At 47.4% G+C, this 27,311-nt stretch overlaps 1 protein-coding gene and 1 long non-coding RNA gene across 4 annotated transcripts in view; both read right to left on the reverse strand.

The window, feature by feature from the left end:
• WDFY2 (WD repeat and FYVE domain containing 2) overlaps positions 1–27,311 on the reverse strand; it is a 185,642-nt gene that overhangs the window by 19,181 nt on the left and 139,150 nt on the right. For all 3 annotated transcript variants that reach the window (XM_021065301.1, XM_021065303.1, XM_021065302.1), the window contains exons 6-7: positions 25,143–25,255; positions 9,931–10,057 (exon numbers count right to left, since the gene is read on the reverse strand). In XM_021065301.1, the coding sequence (XP_020920960.1) occupies positions 9,931–10,057; positions 25,143–25,255 (240 nt within the window). The remainder of the gene's footprint in view (positions 1–9,930; positions 10,058–25,142; positions 25,256–27,311) is intronic.
• On the reverse strand, positions 21,055–22,972 carry LOC110255753. Its single transcript, XR_002336543.1, has 2 exons — positions 22,363–22,972; positions 21,055–22,302 (listed from the first exon to the last, which is right to left on the reverse strand). It is a non-coding gene; the product is annotated as an uncharacterized LOC110255753 (long non-coding RNA).

Consider the following 27,311-nt stretch of genomic DNA (forward strand, 5'->3'; position numbering starts at 1 on the left):
CCAATGCTCTCATTATCTGTAATAATAGGTTTTTACCTTCTGGGGAAATACTGATCAGAACTCTCAGGAAATGGGTAGGTAGGCTATCTCAACAGAGAATTTTACTCTTCTCAATTCTGATGTTATTTGTCACAGTAGAAAATCAACCAATAAGTCTTTATAACCTACAGATAACTTTGTCATTCTGACGGCTCCCCTATAAGCCAGAGGCCAGAAAGGACACTCTCAAGAGTTTTGTGGGAAAGGGCTCTATGTACTAGATAGTTTTAAATATTGGTATTTCAAAGAATAGACTCTTAGGCAAAGGATCTTGAACTGACAGTGTTCAGATAATTTGTAAATTGTATTAGTGGATTGAGTCAGGACTTCCCTGGATTTTTGGACTCCTTTTTAGTGTGCATGCAGATGGCTGCATGAATGCAGACTGTTAAACCAAGAATGAGCAGAACAAGAACTAATGCCACAGGACTGCGTGAATGGAAGAGGGAAATTTTACTGTTGTTGCTTGTCTGCAATACCGCTGATGCTGCATGAATGTTCAAGATTCTGGAAGACGAGGATGCTTCTTCTCTTGCTTTTTATGCTCTCTCTAACCTATAATTTAGTAAGTTTTACTTTAATAAGCTAAATCCAAACATTTAAAAATGATATCCAGGAGTTCCCGTCGTGGCTCAGGGGTTAACAAATCAGACTAGGAACCATGAGGTTGCAGGTTCGATCCCTGGCCTTGCTCAGTGGGTTAAGGATCCAGCACTGCTGTGGCTGTGGTGTAGGCCAGCGGCTGCAGCTCCAATTCGACCCCTAGCCTGGGAACCTCCCTATACCGCGGGAGCGGCCCTAGAAAAGGCAAAAAGACAAAATAATTAATTAATTAATTAAAGTAAAAATGATATCCAGGGGGAGTTCCCGTCGTGGCTCAGCAGTTAACGAATCTGACTAACATCCATGAGGACAAAGGTTTGATCCCCGGCCTTGCTCAGTGGGCTAAGAATCTGGCGTTACCTTGTAGGTTGCTGATGCGCCTCAGATCCCGCATTGCTGTGGCTGTGGTGTAGGCCAGCAGCTACAGCTCCGATTTGATCCCTAGTCTGGGAACCTTCAAATGATGCGGGTGCGGCCCTCAAAAGCAAAAATAAAGAAATAAATAAGATATCGAGGAGTTCCCATTGTGGCTCAGCCGGTTAAGAATCTGACTAGTATCTAAGAGGATGCAGGTTCAATCCATGGCCCCACTCAGTGAACCCAGTGCTGCCATGAGCTGTGGTATAGGTTGCAGATGTGGCTTGGATCCGGTGTTGCTGTGGCTGTGATGTAGGCCAGCAGCTACAGCTCCAATGCAACCCCTAGCCTGGGAACCTCCCTATGCCACAGGTGCAGCCCTAAAAGAAAAAAAAAAAAAAAATGATATCCCACTCTCAGAATTCAAAAACTTTGAATCTGAGTCCCCTTGATTTTCATGGCAATACAGTTATTTCACAGGTTTAACGAGAGTCTGTCCACAGGATGGTATTGGGCAGCCAAGCCCTTACCTCAGGTGTCGTATTAGAGGATGATGCTCATTGAATCAGATGAGCCCCTTTAAGAACTAAGGGAGCCAGTGACTATGACGTCCGTCCCCATCCAAAGGCAAACCGGTCTGGTACCTGGTTTGCAAGGGCCTGGCCTTATAGGTGGTAAGGAAACTACGAGGCCAGGAAACTAGCAAATTCAACCAAGATTATAAGTACTCTAGGTGAAAAATGCGGGAGATTATTATTATTTTTTTTGTCTTTTTGCCATTTTCTTGGGCCATTCTCGCGGCATTCCCAGGCTGGGAGCTGTAGCTGCCAGCCTATGGCCAGAGCCACAGCAACGCAGGATCCGAGCTGCGTCTGTAACCTACACCACAGGTCATAGTAACGTTTGATCCTCAACCCACTGAGCAAGGCCAGGGATCGAACCTGCAACCTCATGGTTCCTAGTCAGATTCATTAACCACTGCGCCACGACGGGAACTCCAAAAATGCGGGAGATTTTCTTGGGTTTGGTTTCCCAACTTTGGGATAGCAGAAAACAGATGCTCTGAAAAACCCAATCCAAGATTCTTATTACACCAATGTAAATAATTAAGACGAAAATGAGACCAGCTTTTTTTTTTTTTTGTCTTTCTGTCTTTTCTAGGGCCGCACCCGCAGCATATGGAGGTTCCCAGGCTAGGGGTCTAATGGGAGCTGTGGCTGCTGGCCTATGCCACAGCCACAGCCATGCGGGATCTGAGCCAAATCTTCGACCTACACCACAGTTCATGGCAACGCTGGATCCTCGACCTGCTGAATGAGGCCAGGGATTGAACCCTCAACCTCAAGGTTCCTAATTGGATTTGTTTCTGTTACACCATGATGGGAACTCCGAGATCAGCTTTTTTTATGATCAAGAATAATCTCTGAGATTCTTCAGATTATAGGAGAGGAGGCGGAGAAGAACTCTCAGGTAAACCAAAAAACTTTGAAATGGGCAAAAAGGAAATAGTGGGGCTCTTTTCAACGCAGCATCAGGTGTGGTTTGACGCACCCATCCAGGTTCTCTAACTCGACTGGAGGGCGCGCTTTGGCGTCTTTCACTGTGCGCTTTTATAACTCTGTAAGGTACAGAAAACATAGTATTGCACACGAATCTTATCCAGAGAAAATGCAACCAATTCCCATGCCTTGCTCCTCCCGTGGAAGAAGCCAATTGTGAAAATACTTACAAATCCATTCCACTACTCTCTGTTGCCTCTGCATGTTTCTACTTTTTGAAACTGGTTGTGACATCTTACAGTTCCTCTATTAATTAATGACTACTATAAACTCTTGGACATGTATTCACTAGAAAATAAGGTCAATTGTTTCCTATCTCTCCTGGTTGTTACTTCATACACTGTGACATTCAGAGTCAAGAAGGAAAAATCTATCTGGTTGAACAGACTCATAACCGCCCTGCAATGTGGACCCCATTTCATTTGTTAAGGCAGCTTGATGCACAGGAATGATCTTGCAAAACCGAATAAGCTACAGAGGAACTGCTTTGCCTCTCATAGCTGGCAGCAACATTCAGCAACAGATACATAATTTATGGGGCTCCGGTCCTGTTAATATTCCAACACGGAAGAACACATCATAACTGCTAGATCCCAAGCTTTGTAATAAAACGGCTCAGGGACTCCTTTGTTCAAGGATTCAAAATCCGGCCACCTTCAGCTAAAAACAAGATGAGGGGACATCCCCAGGTTCACAGGTCAAGGGTTAAAAGATACTTTCTTCTTGCATTCATGTTTTATCTGGCATTATAGCAGCATTTAATGAAAAATCCTCTCAAAAGTGCTTATTACTTCATGGGTGAGTGTTCCACGTACTTACTGCACTGCAAATGTTGTTATGGGTGTACAAAGACCCCACTTTGCACAACCACCAGGATCCACCATCTACAAAGACTCTACTGCATGGGGTGGCCTCATTTCCTTTCTCACTGGCTCTAGAGCTCACATGTCTGATCAGGCCCAACTACATAACATGGGGGACCCAGTGCAAAATGAAAATACAGAGCCCTTTGTTTAAAAACAAATTACAATTTACAAGATGGGAGTTCCTGTCGTGGCTCAGTGGTTAACGAATCTGATTAGGAACTATGAGGTTGCGGGTTCGGTCCCTGCCCTTGCTCAGTGGGTTAAGGATCCGGCGTTGCCGTGAGCTGTGGTGTAGGTTGCAGATGCGTCTTGGATCCCGCGTTGCTGTGGCTCTGGCGTAGGCGGGCGCCTACAGCTCCGATTCGACCCCTAGCCTGGGAACCTCCATATGCCGCAGGAGCAGCCCTAGAAAAGGCAAAAAGACAAAATAAATAAAATAAAATAAAATAAAATAAAATAAAATAAAATAAAATTTACAAGACGGTGACGGCAGAGCATTACACCAACCATGGGGCTCTTCTAAGCATGAGCCCTCATGAAGCTGGTCCTGTGTCTGATTATTCTTAAGGAAGAAGAGTAGGGAAGCCTTTATCCTCTTTATAGGGACAGATTTTCAGATCCAGCCTAACATTTACCCAAATGTCAACTCAGGCCCTGTTCCACACCCTAAGAGCAGGGGGCACTTAAATGTACAGCAAAGAGATGAAACTTTCCGAAGTATAAAGAGCCCTAGCCCACTTGGTGAAATCTAATCAGTTATGCATCTGCCTCCAGGGATCTCGCTCTCTTGCATTCAAAACTCCCAGGGAGTTCCCATCGTGGCTCAGTGGTTAGCGAACCCGACTGGCATCCATGAGGACGCAGGTTTGATCCTTGGCCTCACTCAGTGGGCTGAGCATCTGGCGTTGCTGTGGCTGTGGTGTAGGCCGGAGGCTATAGCTCAGATTAGATCCCTAGCCTGGGAGCCTCCATATGCCGTGGGTGTGGGTGTGGCCCTAAAAGAAAACAAACAAATAAACAAACAAACGAAGACAAAGTTTTCCAAACCTCCAAGGACCCGAGAAGGTTCGTAAGCAACCCACACATGGGAGGTCTCCAGGACAGCTGACACCTAGGGTTATCCCGCGCCAAAGGGACACAAAAGGATTTGCCTGCCCTGGGATCCCTGGACAACAGCCATGTCTGAACCCAAACACCAGTGTCAGCATCAGCAACACTGTGCTGTTTGCGGGATAGAGAGGAAGTTCAGATTAGCCACTGGCTCTCTGTCCACCAGCAATTTCCTGAAAAGATTGTATTTGGTTCAAGCAGTTCTGTTTGGATAACACCTCCTGACTCTGCAAACTATGAGACTCTCCTAAAATCTGGATCAAGGGATTCCTCCCCTGAGGCCTCCCACTTTCCAGCAAAAGTGGCAAACTGTCCCATCTTTTCTTCATTTTCATCCTTCTAGCAAGGCTTCATATGGGCAGGAACTGTTTTCGTAGTTCCCTTTGGGTCCTAAGAGCTCCATACAAAGCCTGGTATGCAGACGGAGCTCAGGGCACACCTGCTGAATGTGTTAAGGGTGGAGGGAGTAGGTGTATGTGGCAATACTTCCACTGGAAATGCTACCTATAATCAGAGAGCAACAGAGATCTTAGCTGAAAGCTTGACTTTTGAGTTATTAAGATTTTTATTAACAAGAACAAACAACTGCCACTAAATTCCTTATTCTCGTGCTGATTATTTTACATGCGTTATATTATGTATGGGTTTTGACGACCTTTTTGAGGGCTTATTTTTCCAATATCACCCTTATTTTAGAGATGAGGAAACTCAGGATCAGAGAGATTGAGTGTCTTGCCACAGCCCACACAGCCATCAGCAGAGGGGCTGACTCATGCACAGCCTGGCCTGACTCTGAGGCTGGCATTTAGCGACCATACTCTACAGCCACAAGATGCTACCCTCTGTGAGGATTCTAGTTGCTAATAAATAAATAAATAAATAAATATATATATATATATAATATATATATATATATATATATATATTTTTGGCCACACCCATGGCATGTGGAAGTTCCCAGGCCGGGGATGGAACCTGTACCATCGCAGCAACCCAATCTGCTGCAGTGACAACTCTAGATCCTTAACCCACTATGCCACAAGGGAACACCTAATTGCTAATACTTTGATTTCTTACGTGTCCAATGAAATAGTTAAAAATAGGGAAGACATCCCTTTCCCTCTCCTCTAGTAATTCCCCAGTGTGACAGGGAGAAATGCCCCGAAACCTGATTCAGGAGAGAAAGAACACGCTTGGCACCCGAACCCAGGAGAAGCTGGATGCAAGAATCTTACTTCCTTTCATAACTTTAGGGGCAATTTACTCCCTACAAGAGAAAAGAACAAGTTCTCCCAATGTCTATGTATGTATGAATACCTACTTCTTTACCAAAAGAATTCGAGGCTGTTTATAACAGAAGTCCTACCCACGGGAAAAGGAGGAGAGAAGCCCAGGGCTGGGCTTGGGGAGAGAGGCGGCCAGGACACAGGCCACGTGCGCTGAAGCCGGGCTGCGACCGGGCCCCACGGAACCTGCGGATGCCCTCGTGGTGAAGGGACCGCACTGACGTTGACCTGTGCTTTCCATCATGTGACCATAAACGAACCTGCCAGAAAACCTTTGTGGTCTAAGGACCCACTCCAAGAAAGAACAAGTGTGGTCAGAGAGTTGGTCGAGAAATGACTGGCGGTTTCTAAGAATAAAAAAGAACCTGAGAAAGTACGAGACGTGGCAAAGAGGGCACGAGACCATCCACGTCCAGGTTTCTGCTTCCACAATATCCACCTCAACTGTACCCGACTCTGGAAAAACGAAGTGGTCCCCAAACGCCTTTCCCGGCCCAGCGCCGGCACGGGGCCATCGGCCACTCGCTCCAGGACCTAAAGACACCGAGAGGCTTCAAAGGCCGCTCGGGAGGCGCCGCAGGTGCACACGCTGCGCTCGCTCTTCTCCTCGGACCTGCCGGCCGCGTTCGGCCCTCACCCCTCAGTCTCGTTGCTCTGAGGGGACTTTTACCCACAGAATCCAACTTGCTTCCGAAACGTACTTCTGCGGCGGGGGACGGTGTGAGGCCTTAGAACCTGGGACCGAAGCCACGGGGCGCTGTCCCTCCCACTGAGGCTGGACGCTTCCAGAAGCGGGGAAGGCAGTCGCCCCACCCTGAGGGGCCGGGACCTCTGGTCCCTACGGCTGTCCCCGGGGTGCAGGCTCACGACGGGTTCCGTCCCGGGTTTGGAACTCTGGTCCCCAAGAGTCACCCTGGGGACAGGGAGGGGGGGGATGAAGAATTGCATGTAGGAGAGCGAGGGGCAGGCTGGGGCCCCAAGCAGAAAGTCTCTGGCCTCCGAAGGAGAAAAGGAGCAGGAAACATCACAGGGCAGGGTGGGGACCGTGCGGCGTTCAGCGCTCATGTCTGCGCCCCCACTGCCCAGCGCGATACAGAGAAGGTTCTGAGGGGCTTTCTGTGCTGGGCTGAACTAAAGCCTGGGAGAACGAAGCTGCCAGCTGGCCTCTTCGAGGACAGGAGCTCAATATTCTCATTGAAAAAACGGTATCTGACCTCTCTCTCTTTCACAGGATTATTGTGAGATTAAACTGAGGCATGGGTGTTTTGAGAGCTCTTTAAATATTAATAAAACATTTTCCAAGAGAGAAAGCTCATCACTTCTATGTGGACACATGGCCCAGACGAACCTGTCTACAGAACAGAAACAGACTCACAGACCTGGAGAAAGATGTGCGGTTGCCAAGGGGGGCGTGGGATGGACTGGGAGTTTGGGGTTCGTAGATGCAAATTATTCCATTTAGAATGGATAAGCAATGAGGTCCTGCTGTGCAGCACAGGGAACTCTATCCAATCGCTTGTCACGGAACATGATGGAAGAGAATCTGAGAGAAAGAGTGTGTCCACATTTATAGGTCTATGTATGACTAGGTCACTTTGCTGAACAGCAGAGATCGACAGAACACCGTAAATCAACTAAACTACAAACATTTAAAAAAATAAAATAAAAAAGAGAACACTCTTTAACACTCTTTAACACTGGGTGATCCCCAGACCCCATCATCAAACACCAATCTTGGGCCGATTTTCAGGGCAGAGGAAGGGCTGAAGTGCAAGTGGGTCTATCCTCACTGCTGCCTGTGCTCCTTCTTGCCTGCACCTTCTTTGGGACCCCAAACCCCTCCTTTCAGCAGCTCCAATGCTGCCCGTGCCCACCTCGGGTACTCACACCCCTCACAGAGTGGCACCGACGATGCTGAGGAGATGGGCTCTCCTCGCTCTGGGCCTCCAGAGTCCCTCGCAGACTTCACCTTATTTTGAGCTTGAGTTAGAGCACCAGGCCAAGCCTCCTGCCAGCACTGCCGTTCAAGCCAGTTGGCACTAGCGGCTCCCAGCCAGCCAGCCTGCCCGCCCACCACATTCCAAGGGGGCGAGCCTACCAGGATGGATTCCGAGCGTGGTCTGTTTCATTTTCCGAAGCCGTGCGGGTTCTTCTTAGAAACTGAAAGACCTATTAGCTTGGGTTTCATTTTCTGGGACTGAGAGACTCTATCTCGACTTTACAGCTTCTCCTTTCTTACCCAACTGTAGGCACAAGTTTCCCAGAACAACGTTTTGCCCGAGGACACACAGGGCCCAGGGATGCTGGTGGTCAGCAGGGACACCTGCCCTGCCTGCAGGCTTTTGAACCACTGAGTAAAAATCAAACTAGTTACAAGCTCGTCTGAATGAGTCCAACAAATAGTATGGATCTTCATTCACAGCCTGTACTTTAGTTCTTGGAGGGAATCTGAGTAGCAGAACTACCCCTGGCAGATTAGATAATAACCAAGTGTTATTAAACAGGATTCTACTTGGCTTCTCTTTTTCTTCACTTACACGGATGATGTCAACTCCTTCTACGTGATCTTGATATGTGTCCTGTTGTATGAGGAGAAATATAAGGGAACGATCCCTTTAATGAGCTGATACTGAGGTCTGAGTGGCCTCACCAGCCGGGTTTAGCCCCAGACAACGGATGTATTCTCTCATGGGGAAAAGAAGGGCTTCATAGCTACTTCTCTCAAACTAAACTCTAGCACAAAAGAGAATTATTTGCTTTTGCACCTGCGGCATATGGAGGTTCCCAGGCGAGGGGTCCAATCGGAGTTGTAGCCACCTGCCTATGCCCCAGCCACAGCAACGTGGGATCCAAGCCTCATCTGTGACCTACACCACAGCTCACGGCAACACCGAATCCTTAACCCACTGAGCAAGGCCAGGGATCGAACCCGCAACCTCATGGTTCCTAGTCGGATTCATTTCCGCTGAGCCAGGAACTCCAAAAGAGAATTATTTGTGCCTGGGCCCTCTAGAATGAATTAGCTCATAGTAAATAACCTAAACTGTACATTCACATAGGAGAAGTTCTGAAAACTAGTGTTTCCAGGCAAATCTATAGGCAGAGCTAATGTTGCTCAAAATCAACCAGTTCACAGGAGCTATTAGGGTCACTATTTTTTTCTTTAGCCACCCTGCGGCATATGGAGTTCTCTGGCCAGGGATTAGATCTGAGCCACATTTGCAGCCTACGCTGCATCAATGTCAAGAGTTCAGGCAGGGAGCCAACCTGCAGCCCAGGGCTCCAGACACCCCGTCCACCCTGCTGCACCACATCGGCAATGCCTAGAGTCACTCTCCATATCACTTGGAAAACGTCACAAGTTAAAAACAATTCAGGCTAGCTTTAGAGCTCTAAAGCAGATGAAATTTCTCCTTGGCGATAGGATCAGGCTTTGCCCTCAGGGACTGTATCGGGGAGCCCCCAGCAGGGCCTGGGAGGCAGGTCAGGGCACAGATGCCCGCAGCCTCAGACCAGTGGCCAGGATCTATTTCTTCAGAGATTCCTCGGTGATTCTTTGAGCAAAGTTGGAGAACTGCACCAAGAAAACACGAAGCTTTCTCTGCTCCTCCCCTCCACCCCGTGAGGAAGAGGAGCCTGATACGAATCAAGGCGAGTACTCAGTAAACAGCAGGAGAAGCACAAAGCGCTGTGTGAGGATGTCACCCCCCCACCCCCGCCCCGTCCCTTAAGCTGCTGGAATCGTGAGGCAGCATTTGAACTCAATTCAGAAATTCTGCAGGCCTTCATGGCTTGTCTTCTGCAGCTCTTTTTCTTTCACTCTCCAGTTTTTACTCTTACAGTCTTCTCTGGTTCTCATTTTCACCTTTAATTGCTTTGCTGCCATCATTTTATTTTATGATTTTCATAAGTACTCTCAAATCCTCTGTAGCGTAAAGTGGGGTATAAGCAAATAACCATACTTAGGTTCACACATACATCAAAGGGGCCCCTGTCTGCGGTCCTGCCATGCTAAGACCCCGCCACGGAGACCGGCCCGCACGCCTCTGTCCTGGCTTGAGGCTGGGATCCCTTCCTCGGAGTTCTGTACAAAAGCAGCAGCAGCCTTACTTGTGTCCTTGGAGCTCGATGGCTGTTCCTTTCCTCCCGCCGATGTCCCACATGATGACAGAGTGATCGGAGCTCCCCGAGAACAGCACCCGCTGGACGGGGTCCCAGCAGAGAGCAGTCACCCCACCTGAGGACAGACACAGCTGCACGTCAGTCCCAAAGTGACCCCAGAACTCACCAGCACAATGAGAGCAAAGGGGGCAGGAGGTGTGTGTTGTGAGCTAACAACACACTTTTGCTCAGAGAATGAGTCCCCAGAGAGGAAAAAAAAATTGGCTCCAAGAATAAAAGTCCCACCCTTTCAGCACTATTCCCCCCAAAATGTACCATAAAATCAATTAGTGCAAAGACCAAAGGGAAATAAAAAAGGCAATTCATTGACCATCAAAAAATACATACAATTCTAAGAAGAATGGAAAATATTACATTGTTTGGACATGTTAACCATATTTTTTAAGCTGCTGTCTGCCTCCCACCCAGACAACAGCAGATGAGAAGTAAATGCGGTTTTAAAAAGCTCAATTCAGGGAGTTCCTGTTGTGGCTCAGCAGTTAACGAACCTGACTAGGATCCATAAGGATGCGGGATTGATCCCTAGCCTTGCTCAGTGGGTTAAGGATCTGGCGTTGCTGTAAGCTGTGGTGTAGGTTGCAGACATGGCTTGGATGCCATGTGGCTGTGGCGTAGGCTGGCAGCTACAGCTCCTGATTTGACCCCTAGCCTGGGAACTTCCAAATGTCTCAGGTGTGGCCCTAAAAGCCAAAAATAAATGAATAAATAAATAAATAGCTCGATTTGATTTTGTGTGTGTGTGCTTTTTAGATCTACACCCACAGCACATGAAGTTTCCCAGGCTAGGGGTTGAATCGGAGCTGCAATTGCCAGTCTACGCCACAGCTACCGCAACTTGGGATCCAAGCTGTGTCTGCAACCTACACCACAGCTCACGGCAACACTGGATCCTCAACCCACTGAGCAACGCCAGGGATCGAACCTGCATCCTCATGGATGCTAGTCAGATTCTTTAACCGCTGAGCCACAACGGGGACTCCTCAGTTTGATTTTTTTAATTCTTGAACACAGATATGAAGAGACAACAATGCCAGAATTTAAAGATTACTTTCTCTTTTGGGGAACTTAAAATTTATAAGAGTCTGGGAAAATGACTTCAATGCTTAGGGGTCAGTTCCCTCAACTGTAAATTGGGGGGAGGGGAGGTAATATGATGACTGACACAGCTAAGAAAGGTACCACAGCCGGACCACCGCCTCCTTCCCGGGGTTACAGTGAGAATGGCTGCATCTGTTACACAGCACTGCCCTGTCAACTGCAGTGTGTGCTACAGATGCTATGACAGCGTTTCTTCCCTGCAGTCCCCTCTTAAATCAAACTCCCTGTGCATGGGAAGCAATGGTAACTTTTTCCACAGAAGATGTCACAAAGCCTACAAATAGTTATGGATGTGAATAATACTCATTTTTATATTACTGAAAGATATAGTTTTCTGAAAAGAACATAAAAATGGCTTCTCATTGGTCAGGATCCAATCTCTTTCTTATTTAAATTATCAATTTGTTCTAATGAAATACTGTGCTTTCTTTTTTTCTTTTTTCTTTTTAGAGCTGCACCTGCGGCATACGGCGGTTCCCAGGCTAGGGGCTGAATTGGAGCTGCAGCTGCCAGCCTACACCACAGCCACAGCAACGTGAGAGCTGAGCCGTGTCTGCCACCTACACCACAGCTCACTGCAACGCCAGATCTTTAACCCACTGAGTGAGGCCAGGGATCGAATCCGCATCCTCATGGATCCCAGTCGGGCTCATTAACCGCTGAGTTATGAAGGGAACTCCCAGTACTGCACTTTAAAAGCTTTCAGGAAAGTTTCTCTCATATAACTGTTCCAGATAGTTTTTCAATTCACACACACACAAAAAGAGAAGTTCCCTGGTGGCCTGGTGGATCAAGGATCTGGTGTTGTCACTGCTGTGGCTCAGGTCACAGCTGTGGTGAGGGTTTGATCCCTGGCTCAAGAACTAGATGCAGCCCCCTCACCCCAAAAAACGATATGTTTTTCAAGATCAAAAGGCAAAACCCCACTATATTAGATAATGCCTAACAGCTCCCTTCTATACCTGCCCAGCATCCTACTTGTACATATTTCTGTCCATGAAAGAATACACACCATCTCCCCCCAGTGTATCTGTGCTAAGCAGCCCCTGAAGCTCCCATCTCCTCTTCCTTTCCTTCCCCCTAAAACAAGCACAGAGCCAGCAGCGGACAGGCTCTCCTGGTATCTGTTGAATGAATGAAGGAGCAGATGAATGAAAACATCCACATATCTTGTTACTTGGAAATCCTCTGCTATGCTTACTTAGCCTTTCAAAGCTAAATATTCTCTCCTTCTGTGTAACTCATCTTCTCTCCCTGTTATTAAACTTCACATACCCACCCCTTTTCATCCTGCCTTCAGTATCTGAGAATGTAATGCTTCAGGATATGCATTCCATCTTGTAAAATGTTTATTCCCACAAAGTACACGAATGAGTCACTTTGCTACATATCTGCGGCAGAGCCAGCTAACTGTCTATGAAATGTGTGTTCCCCTGTCTATACAGCGCTCCCTGGAAAGCTGCCATCCTGCAGAGACCTCATTGACAGGCCCCTCCTGCATCTAGGGGACATGCGACCAGGTCTCAGCATGGAAGCCATAGGAACCCTTCCAGGTGGAGGCAGTTAAGATGTCCCTTTTCTACTTTCTCTTTACACTTTGTCCTAGAGAACTCCAAGACCCCAGGACATAGACACTTCTAGCAGGAGCCTGGGACTCTGAAGCATGGAAAAGAGCAGAAACGCCTGCACCGGATTGCTACATGAGTGACAAGTCAACCTGTGTGTTAAGCCACTGACATTTTTTTTTCAGAGCCGCACCTGCAGCATATGGAGGTTACCAGACTAGGGGTTGAATCAGAGCTATAGCTGCCAGTCTACGCCACAGCCACATCCACAGCAGTACCAGATCCGAGACGTGTCTGTGACCTACACCACAGATCATGGCAACACCGGATCCTTAACCCACTGAGCAAGGCCAGGGATTGAACCCGCATCCTCATGGCTACTAGCTGGGTTTGTAACCTCTGAGCCACTGAAATGTTAAAAGTTATTTGTCAGAGCAGCACCATTACCCACTATGGTGCCATATAATTACTAGAGTATTATAAAAAAGCAGGTCCAAGAGGAAGGCAAGAGTCACTCAAAGCTTTACAAATGCCAGACAAGTGAAAAGAAGTTATTAGTTTAGATTGTTAATATTGATGCCTAATACTTAAAAAAGAATTGGAGAGAACCCTGTGCCTGGTCAGAAAACTGTTGCATCAGCCTCCAAAGCAACCCACTATAAACTCTGAGTCATTTTTCCTTCAAGATATATCTAGAATCTAAGTACTTCTCATCACTTCTATTGCTGCCATCCTTGTATGAGCCACTATCAAAATTCTTGCCCAGAAAATTAAAAAGTATGACACACCTTTTGTTGTAAAGACTCTGGGGGAAAAAGTACTCTCACACATTGTTAATGAGAATGAAAACCAGTAGTATGGGGAAAGCTATAGCCAATACAACTTTATACGCACTTGGCTTTCAATCCAGCAATCTCACTTCCAGGAATTTATCTTGAAGATACTGTCCCCACTCCCATCAAATAGCACCAAAATATACATGCACAAGCTCTTCATGTCAGCACTGTTTGAAATATCAAAACACTGAGAACAACTAAATGCTCCCAAGAGAATGGGAATGTGGAATCATCATGATGTACACGGGAAACTAAAATAATACTGGAAACCGACTATGCTTCAATTTTTACAACCTTAAATATTTAAAAAATAAGGTTAACTTTACTGAATTGAAAAAGAAAAAGAGTGGGTGAATAAACAATAGTATGTTTGTGCGGAGTACTACCCAGCCGTGAAAAATAGTGAAGAAGACCTGTTGGGTGGATATGGCATGATTTCCAGGTTATAATGTAAAGTGAAAAGAGCAAAGTGCAAAATATTATCCACATGATGCTGCCTATCATCTAAGAAAAAAGGATAGAAGAGAAATTAATGAGATTTGTTAACTACAGCAGAGGTGGGAGAGGCTGGGAAATGAGAACGGAAAAGAGTGACATTTTCCATCACATAGTTTTTTTTGTTTGTTTGGTTCTGAGTTTTAGAATCATGCTAATGTCTCACATACTCAAAAAAAAAAAAGTACTTTCAGTAAGTACACATACAATACAAACAAACAAACAAAACAAAAAACCGGGGGAGGAGGGCAAAATGGAATATAAACAGAAACAAGTGAACCTAAGTGTATTACAAATAAGTCAAAGAAACAACCTCACTGAAGGGACTTAGTGAAAGAATTGACAAAATTAACCTCAGATAAACGGCAATAAGGCCAAATATAAAAGGATTTGTACATGAATATAGTTCTCCAGCCCGTGGGTCTGCATTTCACAGGAATATGGGTTGTATAGGTTAACAATTCTGAAACGATTTTATGTGTATTCTGGGGCTGAGCAATTCATTAAACGTGCTGAGGACATGAGAGCTCAGGGAAGGAGGAATAACCTGTCTGGTGTTAGAATTCGAGAGCACACATCTGTATTTTCCAGCTCTGTCTATGGAGGACTGGAAGCAATGACACTCCATTAACAATGAGCACATGGGAGTTCCCGTCGTGGCGCAGTGGTTAACGAATCCGACTAGGAACCATGAGGTCGCGGGTTCAGTCCCTGCCCTTGCTTAGTGGGTTAACGATCCGGCGTTGCCGTGAGCTGTGGTGTAGGTTGCAGACGCGGCTCGGATCCTGCATTGCTGTGGCCCTGGCGTAGGCCGGTGGCTACAGCTCCGATTCAACCCCTAGCCTGGGAACCTCCATATGCCGAGGGAGCGGCCCAAGAAATAGCAACAACAACAACAACAAAAGACAAAAAGACAAAAAAAACAAAAAACAAAAAACAAAAAAACAATGAGCACATGGAGTGCCCAGGTTTTAGCTTCTTAATACCATCCTCTAATAAAAGGAACGAGGGCTGTTTGGACAGCTGATTCCAGGGCTGAGACAAGGTGTATATTAGATGTTGTGTGGGACCAAGAAGCAAGATGTGCTCAAAAAATGATGAGGACATGTGAAAAGACACAGCAGCCAATGTAAAGGGGTCATCAATGGCCAAATCTGGGACAAATCTGAGCAAAACGATAAATAAATGGTAGTAACAGATCCTCACACACAGAAATAAATAAGAACTTGGGGACCTACACTGATATAATTAAATACATAAATACATGGGGGAGATGTTTACCCTTATTGTACAATTCCAAACAAAGTATAGAAGGGATAACGATAACAGAAAAAACACCGTGGAATTCCCGTCATGGCTCAGCAGTTAACAAACTCGACTAGTACCCATGAAGACATGGGTTTGATCCCTGGCCTCGCTCAGTGGGTTAAGGATCCGGCATTGCTGTGAGCTGTGGTCTAGGTCACAGACATGGCTCGGATCCCACGTGGCTGTGGCTGTGGCCGTGGCTGGCAGCTACAGCTCTGATTCGATCCCTAGCCTGGGAACTTCTATATCCCGGGGGTGTGGCCCTAAAAAGACCAAGAAAAAAAGAAAAAAATACCATTTGGCAAACACCAGAGTCATTATTATTTCTGGTAAAAATCGTCAATGGATATTAAAATTATTGGTCAGACATGTGATAAGAAACAGTACTTGTACAGTTTCAAAGTATTTCCTCAAAATTACAAAGGGTGATTAAATTGGAGAAATCTGCGAGAAACTATCTTAACCAAGTGATCAAATTTAGCATCACCGGTTAAGAGGACAGATCAGTTATCATGCGCATCGTTTTATGCACGGATGATTCTTGCTGAGGGTACGGCCCTAAAAATAACCAAAAAAAAAAAAAAAAAAAAAAAGTAAGAAAGAAATCATCATTTTAGAAGGTTCTTAAAAAGCATCGTGTCAGATTCGTTTCCACTGAGCCCCCACAGGAACTCCCTCCTAGACCACTCTTACCACTCTCCTTACTGTATTTTTCTTTGGAGCACTGCCCACTGCCCTAAATGAACACAAGCTCTAGGTGTGCCAGGGCTTCTGCTGCTTCCCAGTGAATCTTCAGGTTCTAGAATTCTGCCTGGCTTACGGTAGGTGCTCGATAAGCAAACAATTGAAAGGAGGAGTAAGAACATGAACGAATGCCCTCTGCCTTGTTCTTAGGATGTGAAACAGGCGCATGAACCCTCGTTTCCAGCTGGACCAGGGCTGTCTATGTGCTGGGCTTCATCTGGTTCGCCACCCACGGCTCTCAGGTCAGGGAATGCTCATCTCAAGGAGAAGGTTTTGGAGAGTCTGGGCTTGACCAGTTAAGGATTAGGGGGATAGAAAAGAGAAAGAGGATGTGGAGTTCCCACTGTGGCTGACATAGTATCTATGAGAATGGGGGTTCGATTCCTGGCCTCACTCGGTGGCTTAGGGATCCAAGCTTGCCATAAGCTGTGGTGTGGGTTGCAGACGCACCTCGGATCCTGCGTTGCTGTGGCTGTGGTGTAGGCCAGCAGGTGCAGCTCCAATTTGATCCCTAGCCTGGGAACTTCCATATGCTACAAGTTGTGGGCTTTAAAAAAAAGAACAGAGAGGAGTTCCCGTTGTGGCTCAGTGGTTAACAAATCCAACTAGGAACCATGACGTTGCAGGTTTGCTCCCTGGCCTCGCTCAGTGGGTTAAGCATCCGGCGTTGCTGTGAGCTGTGGTGTAGGTCACAGACGAGGCTGGGATCCTGCATTGCTATGACTTTGGTGTAGGCTGGGGGCTACAGCTCCCATTAGACCCCTACCCTGGGAACCTCCATATGTTGTGGGTGCAGCCCTGGAAAAGACAAAAAAATGACAAAAAAAAAAAAAAGAACGGAGAAAAATGACAAATGTATGATTTCCCCTATTTGCATGTGTTTGTGTCCCTGCCCCCCCCCAATTTATATTCATATTCAACATTTGGAGGGGATACGGTCATAAGGGCAGTGCCCTCATGAAAGAGACCCCAGGGGGCTCCCTCCCCTCCTCCCCCAGGTGAGGTTACAGAAGGAAGCGGGTTCTCACCAGATACTGAATCTGCCTGTACCTTGATCCTGGCCCTCCTAGCTTCCAGAACTGTGATAAATAAATATTTGTTGTTTATAAGCCACCCAGTCTACGGTATTCTGTTTCTCCAACCTGAATGGACTAAGACCATGTGTGAAATGGGAGGCTCAGGTTCTTAAAAGCATCACGTCAGATTTAATCACGGGGGACAGTGGTAAAAAGAAGAGTCAGAAAGGCTTATTTAGCCTTAATTAAAGACTTAATTGGATGGGCTTTCATCCTGTCCAAATAAACATGGAAAGACTCAAACAGGGTTTTCTATGTACCAAGTGAGAGACACCATTCAACTCCCCCCAACTGATCCAGACCCATATCTACCGACACTGCTCCGTGAGAGGCCGGCCCTGTGGCCTTCTTTGCTGGTGGTGACTCTGGGATGAGGATGGTTTACGGTGAAGAAACTGGAAGTTGATAGACGGCATCAGAAGTGCAAAGGCTCTGGGACCGGATTCTAGGCTCCAACCATGGCTCTACCCTTATCCGGTGTGTGACCTTGGGCAAATTATTTAGTGCCTTGAGCCTCAGAAGTCTCATCCATAAAAGAGGGATGATAATAATTTTGCTGAGACGGAGTGGGTTTGCTGCACATAAGCACGCCGAGCAGTGCCCAGACGTGGGAATGGGAGCCGTGACTACAGCGCAGGAGACTCTGTACCATCTCTGTGCCAGCATCCTTTGTTGAATCATCCTAAGGCACTGACCAGCGTGTGCCCACGCTATCTCAGCCATCAGAAGATCAACTAAACTTTTAGAAATGAGATCCATCTCCAGTTTTCCCGCATGACCTCAGACTGGGAAGGGCCAGAGCTGGGAAGGGAAGGTCCTGGTAACACAGAGTCAGGGCAAGAAAACAGATGACCAGGTTGAAGTGAGTCGGGGCCTATTCATCAGACCCTCCCAGGGCTGAATGCTAAATCACGTGCTTCAGTAAGAGGGGGAAAGGTGGAAGGAAAAGCTGCAAGACATGAAACAGAACAGGACTTGCAAAAAAAAAAAAAAAAATCACTCTATGGTCCCATCCCAGCTCTGTGTAAACGGCCTAACAATGGCATCTTTGTTGGAGGCTGGCTTATAACTGTACAGCACAACGTTCATTTCAAATCAGCTCAATAAGCATGTCTGGAGCATCTCCTACATGGCAGCAGGCATTGTGCTAAGTTCTGTGGATATAACCAAATCAATAAGACAGACCCTGCACCGATGGACAAATTAGTTTTGGGAACGAGAAGGGCACACACACTGTGTCTGGCGGAACCATTCCCTCACGAGATACGTGGTTAAGCCCTCAGCCTGCAGTGCCCGTCCCGCCTGCACCACGCGAGAAACTGCTTCTCCTTCTTCAAGGTGCAGCTCAGGTGTCCTCTCCTGCAGGAAGCCTTCCCCAGAACACCCTTAATCTAGGTGAAGCTCCCAAATCTGGGCCTGTCTCTGCTGTCATAATCACCCACTGGATCCAGCTTTGCTCCATTACAAACCTGTCCCCACCAAAGATTTTAGGTCCCACGTCTTTGTACGCAGGTGCCGTGCACAGAGCTGGATGCAGTGGGTGCCCAGTGTTTACTCCCCTGGCCTGTGAACTGGACAGCAGAGGGGAATGGGGGGAAGATAAATAACAGCAGCAAACCATCACCACAGGGGCTTCACTAGAGCCTCGGGGTGGGGACTGGCACACAAGGAGACACAGGGGCACAGAGCGTTGGAGAGGAGAGCCGCTGAGGTGACTTGTGGCCTCTCTCAGCAGACAGAGCTTCCAATGAGCAGGAGTCCTTCGCACCCACACCCGTGGCGGCAGGAAGTGCCTCCCAACTCCGGCGAGACCACCTTTCAGAGCTGTGCAGATACACGCACCCCTCACTCCGGCCACACCCAGGCCACCCTCTTGGCCCTCTGGGACCCACAACTAGGACAGGGAATGAGAGCTGGCCTACAGTGCTCGTGGATTTATGGTGTTAATGATTTTTTTGTTGTTGTTGTTAGCTTTTTAGGGTGGCATCCACAGCATATGGAAGTTCCCAGGCTAGGGGTCTAATTAGAGCCACAGCTGGTGGCCTACACCACAGCCACAGTCACTTGGGATCCAAGCCATGTCTGCAACCTACACCACAGCTCACAGCAACCGCACGCTCCTCGAACAAGGGCCAGGGATCGAACCCCCATCCTCATGGATACTAGTTGGATTCGTTTCTGCTGAGCCACAACAGGAACTCTGCTTGTAATATTTTAATTGACAAAAAACTATTTATTCCTTTTTGTTGTACTTCACTCCAGATTTCTGTTCCCCTCAATGTTTTGTCATATGCTTCTCCCTGCCTCGGACCTCCACAACACGACTGACAGAATAACTTTTAATAAGAATGAACTGATTCTTAAAGGTTTTGATCATTATAAAATGCATACAGGAGTTTCCTGGTGGCTTAGGGATTAAGGATTTGGCATTGCCACTGCTGTGGCTTGAGTTTGATCCCTGGCCCAGGAACTTCTGTATGCTGTGGGTGTGGCCAAAATTAAAAAAAAAAATTTAACATTGGTCTTAAAATAAAACAAAATTTATCTATACTATTATATAATCTCAAAAGTGGAATTTTACTGGCTGCATAATACCCCAACACACAGATATATCTTCTTTCACTGTTAGATTTTTCTCGACATTTAACTATTACAAATTTTGCTGAGATGAACATTTTTATACATAAAACTTAGTTTACATTTCTGACTTAGTTAGAAGAGATTTCCAACCGTGGAACCAGATCATAGTATAACTGTTTTAAGAAATTTACTACATGCTACCAAATGCTTAGTGAACTAGTGTTCAAAGAATTTCAAATATCTTATCTTGCAAAAGCTAACGACTAGGTGGAGGGTCACAAAGTCAGGGCTGGAAACTGCCAGGTCTGTCTGTACCAGGGTGACCACACCTGCAAGGTGAGGGTGTGCAGGCAAAATGCAGCTTAAAGGACTTGAGAGCCGTCTAAGCAAATCCTCAGACAGCGAAGCCTCCTGATAAAGTATGTGACCTTTTGGTTCCTGCATTTTGTCCCGGGTTGAAGTGATGAGTGTTTCAGGAAAGATACACACGCTCTATTTTCGAGGCTACACCCTCCTCCTGAGACCCCCACTCGGACATCCAGCTGACTCCCTGCCACCTCCCAGGGCGCCTCCTGGCCATGTCCAGCTGGAGGCACCACGACACTCTCTCCCAAAGCTGCTGTCACCGCCAGCGTGGTTTCAGTAGAGGGCCTCACCGTCCACCCAAACGTTCCAGACACAAACGGGTGGGGGCCACTCCCGCCTCAACCAATCGCAAGCGCTGCTGACGCTTCATCTCCTAAACAGACTCGAACCCCTCCCCTCCTCTCCACGCCACTGCTAGCCTCCCAGTCCAGACGGGACTTCCTTCTTCCAGGGATGCCAGCAGTGGGCTTCCTTCTGAGTGGGCTCCTGTTCCATCACCCACTGCTGCCGCGTGATCTGTTGCACCGGAAGCCTGTTCCTGCCGTGCTCTCCTCCATCACTGCCTTCCCACTGCCTGACAAGTGTCTGAAGCTCTCCCCGTGGCCGGGAAGGCCACCCTGGATTCCTCACCCCTGGCGCTCCGCATGGGCCACTGGACTCCATTCACACGCCAGGCTTCAAATCAGCTTCATACATCTGGGGCCTGGAATGTTCCCACCGCCTGTCTAACTCTTCATGCTCCTTAAAGTGTTGTTTAAACACCACTTTCTTAGAAATCTCCCTTTAACTCTCTGGACGAGGGAGCTACCTGCTCCCAAAGCAGCCTGTGTGCGGTACTGATTTCACCACACTTGCAACATCCCCAAGATTTCCAATTACTGCTCTAAAGCTCACATTCCGTGAGAGGCAGCTGAACAGGGCAAGCGCCACGCTGCTTTTACTCACTGATGTGTGGCAGCCCTCATCATGTGGAGAGCTAATGTCTTTTTTTTTTCTTTCCATTTTTGGCTACAAAAAGTTCCCGGGCCCGGGATCAGATCTGAGCTGCAATCTTGACCTGAGCCACAGCTGCAGCAACGTCAGATCCTTAACCCACTGTGCCAGGCGGGGGGTCTGAGCCCTCTCCCCAGAGCCCCCAAGACACTGCCAATCCCGCTGTTGTGCCACATCGGGAGCTCCGAGGCCAGTGTCTTGACAGACTCTTTTTTTTGGCTTCGCCTGTGCCACACAGAAGTTCCTGGGCCAGGGATTGAACCCATGCAAGAGCAGCAGTGCAAGCTGCTGCAGTGACAGTGCCGGATCCTTAACCTGCTGTGCCACAGGAGAACGCCCCTCGACAGACTTTTGGTGGAAAACCGAGTCTACTGAATGTGAAAGCCTCCACTGTAATCCAAAATTAAGCTGTCAATTTAATGATGGAAACTTGCACATTTGCGCCGAACTGTGCCTGTCCTTGTTTTAGTTATTTTTTTATAACTACACTGTTATTTTCAGTAATTCTTTAACAGTCAATGAACAAATCTGTACTTAAGTAGTATGCTTTGAAAGGTTCCCTTCGAGCCCTCTATTTCCAGTATGTTCATACTAACCAAAAAAATTCTGAGAAGAAAAACAGAGATTTTATTGGTACTATTAATTTCTAAGGCCAAAATCTGATTTTTTTCCCCCTTTGTTCAAATCACTTATGACTTTTGGGTAGAAATATACTCTGATTTCGGCAGAAATATCAAAGAATGATGATCCTTGGCATTTAGCTCTGGAATAAAACCAGCAGAGGGAGCATAATAACAGAAACTTAGTTTCCTAAATCCCCGTGGATTAGCACTCTGTATTTTGACCTCTGGGTATGGCTCGTAGGTCAGGTTCATCCCGCACTCACACTGCACCTGACCATCTGCACTGGAGCAGAGTGACGGGTGAAGAGCTATGACTCCGGACACACACCGAAGACACGTCTGTTTCTGAGTTTGGATCTGGACTAATGACACCCCCAAGATCACTCTTTAATGGATCTGGGTTCATCTGGCTGGGGATTGAGGGAGTGAGGAGATGAAGCTATTTCTCCACTCACAGCCCCTTCGCCAGAACTGTGTCTGGCTGAGTCTGGGACCTCCTCCAAAGGCAGAGCTCAACAGTGTTTGAATCATGGTGGAATCTCATCGATGCCCTCGCGCTACCTTCAAACCAGCGAGCTGCGCTGTAGCCAGACGGGTGAAGGGCAGGTAGATACCACTGTCTAATACCATTATCTAATAATGACGGCAAATAAGTGTAGCAGGTCACATATTTAACTTGTCCGGGAATAACGACAAGTTAAATATGTGACCTGCTACACTTATTTGCCGTCATTATTAGATAACAGCCTTCCTGGGCCACATCCTGTCTTCCTCAAAGATATTTCAAGATGAAATCATGGGTAAATGCTTTACAGTCAGAAAGATAAGCGACAATGTCAAGGTAATATTTTATATAGGAACGAACCTGGAGACATGACACCCTCGGGCCACCCCTGGCTCACCTCAGCTCCTGACGGCTTTGCTGACCTGGACCGAGGCAGCGATCCAGAACTCAGGGCATCCCATCAGGGCTCTAGTCAACGCCTGACTTCTAGAGAGCCAGGAGAAGGTCAGGCTGAAGGCCAGCTCTGCCTAAACCAAATCTGGGACCTCTCTAGCCCGTCACCAGGCCCTCGGGGCGACCATCTAAAATTTTCCCACGGGTCCAACCCCTCCCTGCGCTCCCATCACCATGGCTACGCTAAGAGGGCCGCTTTCCTGCTAGTTTCCCAATCAGCTCTCCACTGCCTTTGACCTGAAGGGCAATCTCCAAACCCCCATCAGGTTAACCTCGTTGCTTAACTCTTTCAGGGTTTCACACCAACGTCAGGACAACGCTGAGCGATCTGAACTGACTCTCACTTCCTGTGTGGCTGCCCCACCTCATACTCAAGTGTTCCGGCCAAAGAGTGACTAGCGCTGCCCAGACAGCCAGGCTTTCGCCAATCCCCAGGCCTGGGACCACGCCACGCTGCTGCTCGGCCTGTGCTGCTCTCCTCCCTCCTCCCTCCCTCCTTCCCAAAGCTTTTAGGTCAAAGCCACATCTCCCTGGGGAGGCCTTCCCTGTCCAACTCCCTTCCCGCCCAAGCGCGGCGCCCTCCCCATGTTCGTGGACGTGCTGGGGGCCGCTCCCTGGCCTTGCCACCAGGCGCTAGAACAACTGTTGAGCTTCTGCCTCGCTCCCTGGGCTGTGAGGAATTTGAGGACGATGACTGTGTCTTTTCTTTCCGTGAAGGGGAGTGTGGCCGAGGTCAGCCACGGAGAGCACTGGAGGTGAAGAGACGAGAGCATCCCAGCCAGGGAAGAGGACCCCAAAGGAGAGGAGAAAGCAGTCAGAGCCTTAAAACCGGAAGAGAATGCGTTCCAGAAGCCAAACAGGGCAGCCACAGCACCAAGGTTGCTTGCGGTGGAGGGAACATGGGGTGGCCAGAAAATAAAAATGTTTAAAAAGCTTCTATCTGGTAACCTCCGTTTTTCCATGCAGGAGGAGGCTGGGGCACGGGAGCAGAAGGGGCCTGGGGAGGGCGCTGAAGGTCTGAAAGAGCTGTTGGGGGAAGGCGAGCAGGCGCTGCGAACGGAGGACCTGCGACGCGTCTGTGAGGGACTGCGCATGTGCGACGGTAGGGACCGGCGGAGGGAGGCTCACGGTGCGACCTCGGGCGGACCCCGCAGCCGAGTCCACAAGGACAGAGGTGGACACTCTGAATTACAGATAAATTCACAAGCAGGAGCAACAAGGGGCCTCAACTGATAATGCTGGGAAACTCGAGGCTGAAGTGATGGGGAGGGGAAGGAAGACGGGGCAGAGAGGCTGGGGAAGGGGGGGATCAAGGACCGACGCCTCAACAAGGATGGGGGAGCGGCCGGAAAGTCTAGGGAAGCCAACGGACCACAGGAGGCTGAAGTCAGCGGTGAAACAGTCCTGCCGTGGGACAGTTTCAGGTCCCCCCCAGGCCAGGCTTGGCCACCGTGCAGGTGGCTAAAAAGAGAATCCAATCAGGGAAGACCTGGCTTCCGTCCACAGGGGAGTTTTCAATGTGTTCTCCTCCCAAAGGCACAAATAATCAAGACGATCTTCGCGAATCTTTTCCCCGGGATTCGATCTTCTCTTTTTCCCTTCAGGAAGTCCCTTCTGATCTAGGCACCACCCCATTTTATATCCGCATTCGCCTACTTCTGTTCTTACATGACATCTAATGTCAGTATTGACCTTGGTCTCTATATACTACGTCGTGGACTGGTAACTAGTAAAGGTGTCCCTCGTGGCACAGTGATAAGGATTCAGTGTTGTCACTGCAGTGGCTCGAGTCGCTGCTGTGGCGAGGGTTCAATTCCTTGTCCAGAAACTTCCATCCTCCATATGCTGCAGACGCAGCCCCTCAAAAAGGATCCTAGTAAAAAACGAATCACTGTCATCTATTCAAGTCTTTCAAAGGCTAAGCGTAGATATATTCCGTCACCCTGCTTAAATGACCGTGGGCAGAGGAGTAACATAAAGGGGGCTCTTTATGAAAAGAGCCGCACAGGAAGGAAAGTTAGAGGAACTTGTACTTTTTCCGCAGCCTGGCTACCCACAATGCGTTTATTCTTCATTTCATTTGTCTCGGAAGTGGGAGTCTGTCTTGCGCACCACCTCTTCCCATCAGGGATGGCAAGGACAGACCGGGGCGGCTGTCCTTTTGGCCTCCCAGGGTTTGTGAAGGAGCCACCGGCCTCAGACGAGGCCTCACGCATGTATGCAAACACTGGCTTTCTCCAACGTAAAGTGACAAAGAACCCAATCACCAACCTGTTCCAAACAGACGGTTTGCTCTTCTGTTTGGACTGATGGAGACCATTTCTGACATGCTAGCTCACCGGACCATTCTGAAATGAGTTACGCGGATCCCGTACCTCTTGGCCGCAGCCCAGACTGTACCCCGTCACTGTCACAGCACATCATGTGACCATCAGAACCCGCAGCAGGCGACATCTCGCTGTGAGAGCAGCGCATGGAGGGTCAGCTTTCAGTCCCACCTGTGTGTCCTCGGAATGTTGTGACCAGGGTGCAGTTTTCTTGCTCCAGTTTGAGGATGGTTACTTGGCCTGAGTGGTCACCAATAAACACATGCCGGGTTTCAACATCAAATCTATCATGTAAGCATTAAGGATTGTTTCTCAAAAGTCACTTAAATCCTTACCACCCCCCACCCCAAAAAAGAAGCATACACGTAACAAGAAATGGGCAAATCTCACCCCAGGAGAACGTGGATAGAATTCTGACAGACACAAAAGTGGACGTCACAAAATGAAAGACATCTTGTGTTACTGGGCAGTAAGATGCAGCAAGATAAAGATGTCCAATCTCACAATGTGGATTTACACATTTAATATAATCCCTATAAAGATACCAACATTTTCCCCCTAGAACTAGATGTGCTAATTCCAAAGTTCATATAGAAAAATAAATAAGCAAGAAGAGCCAGGAATATTCTGAAAATAAGAGTCATGGGGTATTGTGATGAGTGAGGTTAGTTAGCACTAGAAGCTATTAAAATGTTATAAAGTCTCTTTCAATGAAAGTGTGGTACATAAATAGAAAGAGAGACCAATGGAACAAAACAGAAAGTTTAGGAACAGAACCCAGTGCATGTAGAAATGTGGTACATGTCTGATAAAGGGGCCTTTTGAATGAATAAGGAAATGGTGGGTGAACAAAAAAAGGTGGCACAAGCTGAATAATCATTTAGAAAAACAAAACAGGATCTGTATTTCAGTTTATATACCAGGGCGAATTCCAAGTGAATTAGGGATCTAAGTGTAAAGAATGAAAAAGGTAAGTTCTAGCTAGGACAGTTCCTTTACAGCCTTGGAGTGGGAAAAGCTATGACTCAAACACACAAAAAGAGACAAACATCATAGGCAAAGCAAAAGACAAACTGGAAAAAATGCTGCAACTGATGACACAAAAGGCCCAAATCGCTAATATAACAAGAGCCGTCAAGAAGAAGACTACAAACTTAATTTTTAAAATGGGCAAGACACATGAATGCATAGTCCAAGAAATGAAAATGGTGCTTTGCAAAAAACAAAAACAAAAAACCCCCAAACAAACAAACAAAAAACCCCTAGCAGGCCTAACTGCTATCCTTTGAAAGGCTGCTGTTAAAAGACTGGCATAGCATCTGGGAATTTGGATTGCAGGAGGGTTCCCACCATGAACAGACAAAAGTGGCTCACTGTGCCTTAACTGCACAAACAATATGGTTTATGCCAAACACCTGCTTTCCTTCTGGGAGTCTGGAATTCTGGTACATGCCAGGAGGCAGCTGCCTATGTGACTGGTTCCAGTAAAACTCAAGTCTCTGGTGAGCTTCCCTGGTTGGTAACGCCTAGCAATTCTGCTTGTAGAGATCTACCCCTGAGACACAATGGCAAAAACCGCAAGTGACGCGTACCCCAGGCTATCCACTCCACATGATCTTAACAGGTAGAGTTTGAAAACAACCCCAAAGTCCAACAGAGGACTTATTACCTATCTTACATCCATGCAATAGAATGCTACGCAGCTGGGAAATTTCACATAGAGTAATTTCCAGAATATCAAGAAGGGAAAAAAAGCCAAGGTATATGAGCGTTTATATGCTACCCTACCTATGTCTAAGAAAGACAGGGAAATAAAAGTGTGTGTGTGCTTCTATTTACCCAAAGAAGCACCGGAAGGATAAATCAAGGTCTATCGAAAAAAGGCTGCCCAGGGAGGAGGAAGAAGCAAGCGAGGGGACAGGACTTGTGGTGAGACTTCTCCCTTGTCATTTCCATTGCAGAGTTCTGTAGTTATTTTACATGTGAAAAATATTCATAAATTTAAAAAATTCCTCAAATTGACAACAATGTCAAGTGAATAAATCTATCAAATTGGTGATATAACCACAGAGTTTAACAGAATTATTTCAAGTGACTTTATTTTTTATTTTTCTGCCTTTTAAGGCCACACCTGCGGCATACGGAGGTTCCAGGCTAGGGGTCACATCGGAGCTACAGCTGCCAGTCTACACCACAGCCACAGCAACGTGGGATCTGAGCAGCGTCTGTGACCTACACCCCAGCTCACGACAATGCCAGATCCTTAACCCACTGAGTGAGGCCAGGGATGAAACCCACAACCTCATGGATCCTAGTCGGGTTCATTAACCACTGAGCCAC

This window comes from Sus scrofa, chromosome 11 (assembly GCF_000003025.6).
Source record: "Sus scrofa isolate TJ Tabasco breed Duroc chromosome 11, Sscrofa11.1, whole genome shotgun sequence".
NCBI lineage: Eukaryota > Metazoa > Chordata > Mammalia > Artiodactyla > Suidae > Sus > Sus scrofa.